Source organism: Xyrauchen texanus, chromosome 50 (assembly GCF_025860055.1).
Source record: "Xyrauchen texanus isolate HMW12.3.18 chromosome 50, RBS_HiC_50CHRs, whole genome shotgun sequence".
Classification (NCBI taxonomy): domain Eukaryota; kingdom Metazoa; phylum Chordata; class Actinopteri; order Cypriniformes; family Catostomidae; genus Xyrauchen; species Xyrauchen texanus.
The window spans coordinates 14,316,049-14,327,508 of NC_068325.1; the positions used below are offsets into that span (position 1 = coordinate 14,316,049).

The window sequence follows — 11,460 nt, forward strand, 5'->3', positions numbered from 1 at the left end:
CTTTTTGCTTTAACTGTTTCAAACCTTGCATAATATTTGTTGTATACCATTTACTAAATACCATTGAGAATTGCTACAGGATGGAAAACGCAACCAGAAATGCACAGCATGTAATGAAAGCTATCAGAGTCAACTCAGCCTCATTTTCCTTGAAATTAATGAGGCCTCATTACAGCTGTTAATATGGTAATAAAAGGGTCACTTATGTTATTTTGGCAAACAACCAAACATTTTCTCAAGTGTTTATGTGGACTGCAGACACAAAGTGCAGCATCACCGGGAGCTTGAGCCCAAGGAAAACCAAAATAGAAATGTACAATTTGCTAGTGGCATATTCGGCCATCACCATGGTTACCAGAGACATCAGGATTTTCTTCTTGTTTTGTGTCAGAGGTCAAACTTATGAGTTCACAAGTGATTCAGTTTCTTGCACCCACAGTCATACAGAGAATTGAGAGGCAAACACACACAGGTTAACTTTAATCTAAAATGTATCATCATAGACAACATTGTGCAATATTTTAATGGATAGTGCAATTGTCAACCACTAAGAGGTAGTAAAGAAGCTTATGTAAGTCATTAATGATATTGTAAAAGAATAGCTTACTTTAAGCTTTGACAGTGTATTAAACATCTAAATTCTAATAATTCTGTTATTGCTTGCAGGATCATTCAAAATGTGAAAGCGTCTTGTGCATAGTAATTTAAGTTTTGCTACTTGCTCAGATGTTAACAACTTTGAAAGTTCATTTGAATTAACATGCTAAGCCTAGTCAGACCAGGTTCATGCTAGCACCTGATGCAAGTTTCAGCCCTTATCGCTTTCATCAGGCCTTTGAGGACTCTTCTTTATGCGTTATGCTCATTATAAGGCTAAATTATCTCTCCAACATTTTTTGTGCTAATTAAATTACTTCTAACTTTTTTGTATTCCTTGGGACACAGCAAGGCTAACAACAACAACAAAAACTCATAGCGAATTTTTGTGTTCTCTTCATGCAAGGTATAACGAGAAACAATGGCGCTAATTAGCTGTGGCATATGCTTCCCTAGTTACAATCCTCTGAGGCAAAAGTAGCAAACTTTCTCAATTTTGAGATAAAGAACACCTCATTTCAAGCACAAGACGAAAATAACACAATCACAGTTATGTCAGAGTTCAGTTAGCCTAGCTGCCTGGTAGCCTAGCAGGTGTGCAAAAAAGCCTAGTTTGTCAATCATTTTTGGCTAAACATGGAAGCAATCACAGATAGCACACTTATAACTCCGAGATGTCTGTTTTCATCTGGAAAGCATCACAATCTAATTAACATCTGCTAAACATCAAATAGACGTCTGGGTGATGTACATGCGCTTTCAGGGATGATGCAATTAACAGAGCACTAGTATTTTGCTTCACTCAGATTCTTCTGGTGCTGTTAGTTGGTTTAAATGTTGTTTTTTGAGGAACCTGCGTTGGATTGATGTCAAGGGGTTCAGTGTTCTTGCGGAAGCAGTAGACCCCATACAGGCGGAACTTCTTATCAGGGAAACCAAGGTTTCGGACACCGGGCTCTGGGCCCCCGCAGCGGGTCCGGGGGTTGACGATGGGGTAACGGATGCTTGCATCCTCCACCCACCCTGCATCGCACTGGTCCAAGAGCTGGATCTTCCAGGCAGCGTATAGCTGTCCAACCTTAGCTATTACTGAACCATCACGCTGACAAGCCTTTACAGCCTCCAGGTAGTTCACCTTCTTAAATCGTTTGAGGAAGTAAACACGTCCTGCAACACAAAGAAACACACAGTTTTGTGTGAGATGACAAACATTGTAAGATTATAAGGTAGAGTCTCCTACTCCTAATTGTTTCATAGAACTTCGGTTTGCATTGGTTTTTGTGTGGGTGGTTTTAATGTTTTCACACCCATAGATAAGCCTTATATATATATAAGGCTTATCTATGGTATATATATATATATATATATATATATATATATATACTGTATATATGTGTGTTCAGTTCATAGAAAAAAAATGTACTGTAGAAAATCTCTGCAATAGTATCATGATTTTAAAGCCTGCCTGGACAATGATGAAATTATATGCAGTTTTTGTGCAGGCCTGGCTGGGAGAGTATAAGAAATACAAAAAAGAAATTTCTCTCCCAGAGAAAAATAAGAAAAAAGAAAGATTCCATTTCAGACTGCCACATGTTTTTCAGCAGTCATTTATTGATTTTTCGTTTGTTTATGTGACTGCTGGCTGTTAAGGCAGTATATCATTTGATATTTTCAACAGGGTCATTCTGTAAATATCCAGCTGCTGGTCAGTGTAGGGGCATTATTGAAAATTGCTCCAGCCACAAAGATTTCGGGACCAAATATCTTTTCTAATATCCCACTTGGGGCAGCGACGAAAAGCAAGAAGAAAGAGACAAAAAGCTTTTGGCTCTCAAAGACTTGGCTGCAAGTGGGCCTAAAGAACTAGCCTTGTGTACCCACTGGATGATACAGCACTTAGTAACAAATGGTCTGAACCAGTCCTCTTCCTGAAGACAAAATCAATTCCTCACTCCACTGAGTAAAAACCTATTATTCCGACACGGTCACAATGTGACTCGGCACCACAGCCGCTGTACTAAATTATGGTTTCCCTGAATTTGATTTGGCCAATTTTGCTGTTACTGATGCATCACTCTGTCAAGACTCCTTCATTTGTGGCACCATTTGTTGGACATGCTTCAAATGGAAGGTAATGTAAGGAGAAGTACAGCTTAAACTGCCTAAGGTGGATAGCTGGACTTCCACCCTAGCCAAGCTGGTTAAGTTGGTCTGTTTTGATGGTTTTAGAGGGGTTTGGAGCACTTGACAGCTTGTCAGGCGGGGAAACCAGCTGGCTGGCCAGCTAAACACCAGCTTGCCCAGACTAGGTGACAAGTTAATCAAGCTTAAACCAGCTAAGACCAGCTTGACCATACTGGGACACCAGCCAGACCAGCTGTACATCTCGAGATGTGTTTTTAAAATTTTAAGTTCTTTTTAACCTGAAACAAAGTCTACAAAAAATTGCACTCCTCTGGTAGATGCTGAGAAAAACAGCGAGATGTGATGCAATGGTCAATGACACAAAAAACATATTCGGTGTAAGCATCCTCTAAGATTGGCAACCTTAAGCTGGTATAAGCTGTTTTAATTCAGCAGGGTAGCATGGCCTTGTCAATGGCAATCAAAACAGCCTCAAGCCAAAAGAGATTGCAGACTGAAAAGCAAACTTACGCAATGTAAACCCAAGCAACACTCACCATTAAGGTTCGAGGTAAAGCAAAAAGCATCATAGCATTCATCATCTTTGTGCCTGTATCCATAGTTGCGGACACCAGGGGCTTTGTCTTTGCGGCCACACTGGTCTCGAGGATGGGAGATGGGGTACTGGACTGAGCCATCCTCTAACCAGCCGGCATTGCACCAGTTAAGCCCCTCAAGCCAGGCCTTGTGCAGCTGTGCGTGGGAGGCCAGAATAGCATCCTGCTGCCTGCAGACTTCCTCCGCTTGGTGGTAGTTCAGCTTGTAGCGTCCAGATGGAGGGTTATATGGAAATACCACACCTTTGAAAAGTCAGTTCAGAGACACAAAAGTTAAAAATATTTATTTTACACTTCTTAGTTACTGTCATGACACGCCTATCAAGTAACCTCCCTGCAAAAAAGACCAGCTAAGACCAGCATGAATTTCGGTGCTGGTCTTTCTAGCAGGGTTGGCCAAAACAAGATCATCATCCTAACCTTCAAGCTCTAGATTGACAAATCCTGTGTCATCCTCCATATCATTGGTGACCTCACACTCATAGCGACCATAGTCTTGCAAGGTGACGTTGTGAATTATAACTGAGGCGTCTCCTGATCCAGCCCGCTCCAGAGTCACGCGGCCATGATAGGACCCAAACTCTTTCTGTTGTCGGCCCAAAGCAACAAGCACATCTTCGAACTGGAAAGCATCAGAAACCTTTGTCCACTTGATGCGAATGCGGAAAGGATCTACGTCCTCTGGTTCATGGTGGAAGCGGCATGGAAGGGTGATAGTGCCACCACGATGAGTGACCACCTTACCTGGAGCAGTCTGGACTACGACTGCCCCTGTTTCATCCTCTGGGGAAAGAAAAAGAGGTGGAATTATTTCATAGTAAAGAATAACTATACACCTTACAGGCATTTACATTTATTAGTGGGATGACAGATTATTTTATTAAAAGTAATCAAAGTCCAAATTATACTTTTGTTTTCTGCATGCCGATACGTCTCGCGCATATTTCATATATTTCATCAATACAGTACACTTGGACTTTTCACTTACAGTTAGACAAGGTGACAGTCCATGTCTTTGCAAGTTGTCGGCCCATGCACCTCCCGATGACTGTGTTAAGAGTACTATTACAAAGCAGTCGTGGGCCCATGGTCAAAAGATTATACTTTTGAATGGCTGAGCATTCGACCATGCTTGAGAGCATTAAAAGTATACATTTTGTCAGTATGTGTGCTATTGGAATCAAACCCATCACGTTCATTTTACTTGCGCCATGCTCTACCTTAAGAGATTATTGGCTTCAGAAACCAAGAGGGTCAGATTCAAACCTCAATAGACACAAAGCGCTGCAGTTATACTGTATTTATTCATAAATTGCAGGTTAATTCATGTAAATCGGCTCACATTTTGACATTGAGATGACTGTCAGAGTTTAAATGAAAATCAGTCTGAAAGGTGCATTGTTAATTAATGTGTCTTCATCTTTTAAGGGTGCCAGTCAATGACATTGAAATGCAGATGTGGCCTAACTTTGAGTAACTTGGCTTTAATCTTTTGTTGTTGTTGTATAAGCAGCTACATAAAGTGGTTGTGGCATTAAAGAGACACTAAAAAGGCATCAAACCTTCACAGTGTTTTTATATCCCACAGAATTTACTTGTGTCAGAACCCTCCAAAGCTGGATTTCAAAGTGATGAGTGCTCTTTTAAGCCACAGAGTTTAAAAGGTGTGACTGAGTGTAGTGGGATAGCAAAGATCTTCTGAACAGATCTTAAGGGCCACAATTGGCCTTGACATCATCTAATTTAAACTGTTGGCTGGATACTTGGCACTTGGAATATTTGTCACCAAAACACATTTGCCTATGAAAGCTGGGTCGGCAAACAAGTCCAACTATTAATTCATACTGAGACAGCTAAAGAACCGATATTTTGTGAGTAGAAAAGGAGTACAAAGTGAAAGCTGTCACCGCAACCTCAGTCTTATTCAAAATAATTTGCAGCTGCCAAGAATTGTGTTAGGGGCCACGCTGAGAGAGGATGGCTAGTGCAACAGCCATTGACAATTAAATGCCCTCACCATGTCAAAATACGTCAAATGAAGGAGAAACACATGGTAACAATTTTTTATAAGCACATAAACCAACGTAGTGGACCTAAAACTAATTGTATGTCATGTGTACTTGCAATTAATGCCATCATTCTTGAATATAAAAATGCAAAATTCACAAGCATACTGCAAGTTTTGGTAGTGACAATCGCATTAAGTGACTGAGTTCAGAATACAGGAGTTACGCCACTACACCAAATTCATGATTGGGTGACTACAAAATAACCATAGCAATGTTTTGGCATCTCACAGCTGTAAACCAAAAACCTGGATGTTTTTTGTTAATTAAATTAATTAATAACCATGTTAAATTTGGTTCTTTACACATTACAGATCTCATTAAAAAAAAAAAAAAAAAAATAAAAATCGCTCATCGCTAATTTTGCGGTAGTAAATTTGTTTTTAGAACATGGTTGTCACTCCTGTAAATAATCGAACTCTGTGTGTACAGAACCGAATTAAGTTCTCAGAAGTGGACAACCTTATTAAGCTGCAATGTGTATGTGACAAAAGAGTATCAGATGTTGGATATTGCTTGCTTGGAGCAATCATTAAAACTCAAAATTGTGGGAGAAAATTTTCTGGTGGCCCACCAATAAACAGCGAAGTAAAATTGTACACTGTAGTTGGCTCTAGTGGGTGAAGATGTCTCTAGGTCGAAATTCAAATTAAGGTGCTCTGAACGGCAATACTACGGAAGTCCTGAACCGAAAAAACAATTAACTAGGTGAAAACTATTTTTTTGCATCTTAGTGCCTTCCATTTCTCATTTTTTTTATTTTTTTTTTAAAGAATTTTTCTCAAAAAAAATGTCTATCTAGATTTTGTTTTCTCAAGAGGCAACACGAGATTTTTTTGTTTGTTTGTTTGTTTTGCTTGCTTGCTAACAATTAGCGTGCGCTTCCAACCTCGGCAACCAGGTGCCACTTTCAGTAAGCATGAAATCTAATGCTTACAAGGTGACAGATGACAGCTGTGATACTTTATCTGTTGATTTATAGTTGTATAATACTCCAACAAGAATGTTTTGCCAATCTTAATCAAGGAAAGAAACATAATATTTGAGAGTCTATTAATACATGAAATCCCACAGTTAAATGAATATATCTCATGTTACATGTTTTTCATATGGTATTCGTTGTCAAGTGTGACAACGGGAGTTTTTCTAGTTGATTGAGGACATTCACCAATGGGTTTATTGATGCTACTATTGATATTGTGCTTTTTTTAATTGGTTGGCCTATGTAAACATGCACTACATAGACGTCTTTGACCGTTGCGATGCCTCTCACTGTGTTTTCAGTGTTGTGCTTAAAGCGATGACTCGTGTTAGCGTTGCCCAAATCAATAAACTGTATGGAGCGATGCGTCAGCTTCAACAGTACCATGGCACCGTATTGAGTTAAAGGAAGATGCAGGAAATGCTGTATGCTTTGTGTTCAAACCATGTCACAAACCTTGGTCTGTGAAATGAGTGGATGCATTGAGAACTTTGCATCTCTTAAATATTGTAACCTAGGCAATGCCTGTCCTTTTGTTGTGATGTGTGTACACCTGGTAATGTTAATCTTGTTGTAAATAATGTTTTTATTTCTGGCCTACAGTACCACAGCTGTGATCTGTCATCTTCAGGGGCGGATCTAGAAATGTTTTCATAGGTTGGCAAGGGGGTGCCAAGCAGACCATGGATAGTTCTTATGGATCAATGTACCAAGCTTCATTGCAACAAGTACTTGTTCATTAATTGGAGTCACTATCAAGTTATAAATATCCAACTGATTTGCAAACACTAAAAACAATCTCCAGAGTACCAAGACATTGTCTATTACACACATCAACAAATTCTAAATGTTCCTTAGCTTGACATAAAACTGGCAATCTGGAATAAACTTCACATTATGCAGGACAATTGTTTTATTTTGTTAAGTGTTCCCATGGATGGAGAGTGCATGCATACCTAATGTTATTCTGCTAATAAAATCAAGTAGGTCTATCAATTTTATAACAGCTGGAATAAGTCTTATGAAAGGGAACATTTACACAAAGTTAGTTCTAAATATAGATAAACTACAGGAAAACTGTACTTTGGGTGGCAGTGCTGCAAAACTCATGAATATTAATTATTTTATGCACAAATTACTTGCGTAATACCTATTTTGATAAACAGTCATTCTTAATGACCGATTCAAGCACTCAAATCGATATTTCGCATAATATGGCCATTTCATCTCTACATCTGCCACTATCAGTCTTGGGATTTTGTTTGTCAGTAGATGAACACAGAGATCAGCAATCAAGAACATGACCGATTGGTCTAGTGGTTACTTTTTGCATCTAGTTTTTAGAGGCTCTGATTTCTAATTCACCCAAATATAACTATTTATTATAATAAACCAAGATCGCATGTGTATGTCAGTGGATGGGTGTTACACTGAAGTTCAGACAGCAACAAACACAAACTCTCCGCTCCAGCAGCAGGAATTTGCGAGAGAGCATCGGTGACCAAGATGGCACACCTCACAAACACCCATCTAACAACCCAGCCATTGAACACTCTGTTTATATAGGAAGGAAACACACTGTGTGCCGGTGCTCCCCATTAACAATCAGCTCACCTGGTTACCCCACACCTGAGAGCAATTAAGAGAGAGAGAGAGAGAAAGACAAAACACATGCTCTACATACACACAAACAATATGGCCAAGAAGGCCATCTCAATGGGGGACATATATTTATTTTCTATTTCCCAGCAAAGAGTGTGAGTTGCAGAAAAAACTGCTGACACTAAATAACACTGATAACAGCCACAACGAAAATGTATCATAAAATTCAAAATAACACATTCCAGCACCGGATCACCAATCAAAACATACACAGATCAGAAGAAATAGAAACTCCTACTCAAGAACTGGAGATGTTTCATCTGGATTATACACATACCTGGTGAAAGCTATTTCAGAAATTGCTGAGGACATGTCTCAACTGACAGCAATATATCAAATAATTATTCGGTGAATCTCTTACCTCTTTTTTTCTCCATGTATTTGTCCATATTGTCATATTGTTGTTGTGGCTGAGGAAACAAGTAAAAAAAAAAACTAAACCCGCTAGTACCCAAACACTGCACATGAGCTGCAGCAGCAAGTACGCGATTGGCTGCTACTGTAACCCATCACGCCATTGGCCACTTCTTTAACCTATCAGGCAATTGACCACTGATATACTTTCACGTGATTGGCTGCCGCTGTAATCAATCACACGATCGGTCTGTGTAGTCATTTGTACATCTGGTGAGAGTTAAGGCAGTTTGACATGCGTAAACCCTTACACAATGTCAAAATCTTACATATATATCTTTACATTTGTATACATATACTGGGGTGGCAGATGGGGTAGCAATGCCTTTTTTTAGGGTGGCATTTGCCACCATTTGCCACCCCGGTAGATCCGCCCCTGGTCACCTTGTAAGAATAAGATTTCATGCTTACGGATAGTGGCACCTGGTGGCCGAGGTTCGTACCGCACGCTAATTGACCCTTCGCTAAGCCCCGCCTTAAAAGTGCTTCTGACCAATCCTGTTTTAGCAACAATTGCCCTGCCGCCATTACTCGGACAAGCATTTTTACATTGAGAGCCTATGGGAGTAATGTGTGCTTGAGCACTTTTAAACAGGATTTTATAAAATAATCCACAAAAATATAAAAACGTTGTTGACTGGTCATTTGTAACGGTGACACGAGTTAGCAAGAGAGGATACATTCAGTGTTTTTCTTTCTTTAAAAAAATAAATAAATCTTTAAATAAATCTGGAGAAGGGCATATTATGGATTAAACTGTGTCATTCCTCATACCCATATGAACATACAGTATAACATCTGCAATGCCACCTAAATTTTCTCAAAGGTAAATTAAAGATAATAACTGAATGTTAATTTATTTATGTATTGATTCAAGTCATAGTAAAAGTGATAGTAAATAAAGAGTGCACAGCATCGTAGTGAGTATATTATGAAATGTTATGAACAGCTCTGTTCACTTGCGCTGATGTTATTAGATGTGTAATCACTATTTAATGAAGTTTTTCTCTTTTCAGGTGACTGTAATAATTGTTTACCTTGATTCTGATTCACAGTCTCCACAGTTTTAATCAAATTACTGTGTTATTTGCGTTGCAATGTCAATCTTCATACCAGCCCCCGTAAAAATATTATCCATTCCGTTTATGAGAATATTTTGTCAAAAAACGCATCATTCATGTTCAATCTCCCATTCATTCCTATGAGGAGTTCTACAGAGCTTTTCAGAGCAAGCAACCGTAACCAAGGAGTGGCGGAGCTTAGCGAAGGATCAATTGTATGCTAGCAAGCAAAACAAATGTAATTTTTTTTTCATGTGTCATCTCTTGAGGAAATAAAATTAGAGAGGATTGTAGAATTGTAGGATAGTCTCATGAAAAAAATTAATTCACCTAGTAAATTTTTATTTTCACAGTGCGGTTCTGGGCTTCCATAACTTACTCAATAAGTAATGGTATGTTTATTTGTCTGTAATAAACACAACGTTTGTTGGTAGGTATTGGTGATAGGTGATTATGTTTTACTTACATTGCATTTGCATTTGTGTGGTAATACCATATAGGTTATTTACAGTATGTCCTGGGACATCTGGCATAAAGTGGCACTGAAGACAAAGGTCTTACCCATTACGTGAACCACTCTCCTCCGTCCTTTCTCTTTGTCAGCTGGGAAGGTGGCCACAATGGGTGAAAGAAACAGCAATGTGCAGGTAATGGTTGCCAGCCACAAGATCTTTGCAGGAAAAACACAAAACTACTAAGAGGCACTGACGTTTTTAACCACTTTAAATAACATCTGTAAAATGTATAATTATATTTTAGTCCTGGCCAAAATTCATGCTCTTATTACCAAAGAGGCCAACAATAAGAAATAGATATTGTCCTTTATATAATTATAATTCTAGTAAATGCCTAATATTAAATACCATGAAGTAGCACAATATATATATATATATATATATATATATATATATATATATATATATATATATATATATATATATATATATGTATGTTGCATACCAATGCTCTTTTTTTCTTCATTTATGTAACAATCCACACACAGTCAGAAACACACATATAACTTCTACAGCACTGACACCATCCCAAACACAATGTATATATGACACATCTGATTCATACACCTTACCCACATCATCATCATCACTCCCGTTACAGCATCTTTAAGCTTCCCACACTCACTGCAATACTCTGCCGCATATATCAAGGTTACAGTAGTAAAAACACATGGACATTCAGTTTGAACTCACCATCGTCATAACAGGATGCGTTTTATGGTGAGATGGTATAATGTTATTTTTGCTCAAGTGCACTGAGATGCGCGTCATGGTGCAGTTGGGCTCTGTGCTGTCCTGTTTCTTACTTGGTATCACTGCAGATGTCTCGTGTCGCATCTCATCACACAGACTGCCTGTATCAGCAGAGCACTACAGCACCTCATTTACTACAAAGAAAAGCTCAGTGTTTAAGAATATGGGCTTATTAGTGTTAGGCTGATGTAGTGTTTTAGCGTATTAGAATAGGCTAACTTGCATTGTTTAAAGTTGCTTATTAGCAAACGTACAGCTTTAGGACTTGATTTGATAATTAGTTCTGACATGTCATTCGTCGTGACTACTGAAGACTTCTAATAATCTTACACAACCTCAAGTTTTTTCTTTTTATTACTAAATAAAAAACAAATATATACAAATATATTATGACAAATCGTGTGCAAAGATATCAATATAACTGTTTTAATTGTCCAAAAAACTTTTGGAATATAAAATACATTGTCTAGATGTATAGTACATGTGTTTACCGTCTAAACATGTAGGGGAATTAGCTCAAATGGTAGAGCGCTCGCTTAGCATGCGAGAGGTAGCGGGATCGATGCCCGCATTCTCCAACACTTTTTATTTTTCATTTGTATTTTTTTAGATTTTAATTCATTTTCGATGTCGCTGTGCCAAGAAATAGTACTTTTACGGGAAATC

The 11,460-nt window shown here is 38.5% G+C and overlaps 1 protein-coding gene and 1 non-coding gene across 2 annotated transcripts; one reads left to right on the plus strand and one right to left on the minus strand.

The window, feature by feature from the left end:
• Positions 1-451: 451 nt before the first annotated feature.
• hapln4 (hyaluronan and proteoglycan link protein 4) lies at positions 452-10,870 on the minus strand. Its single transcript, XM_052124349.1, has 5 exons — positions 10,735-10,870; positions 10,088-10,196; positions 3,762-4,124; positions 3,282-3,584; positions 452-1,764 (listed from the first exon to the last, which is right to left on the minus strand). The coding sequence occupies exons 1-5, from the start codon at positions 10,810-10,812 to the stop codon at positions 1,400-1,402; spliced, it is 1,218 nt and encodes a 405-aa protein (XP_051980309.1). The 5' UTR covers positions 10,813-10,870; the 3' UTR covers positions 452-1,399.
• A 429-nt stretch (positions 10,871-11,299) lies between these two features.
• trnaa-agc (transfer RNA alanine (anticodon AGC)) lies at positions 11,300-11,372 on the plus strand. The gene has a single exon. It is a non-coding gene; the product is annotated as a tRNA-Ala (tRNA).
• The last annotated feature ends 88 nt before the right edge of the window (positions 11,373-11,460 follow it).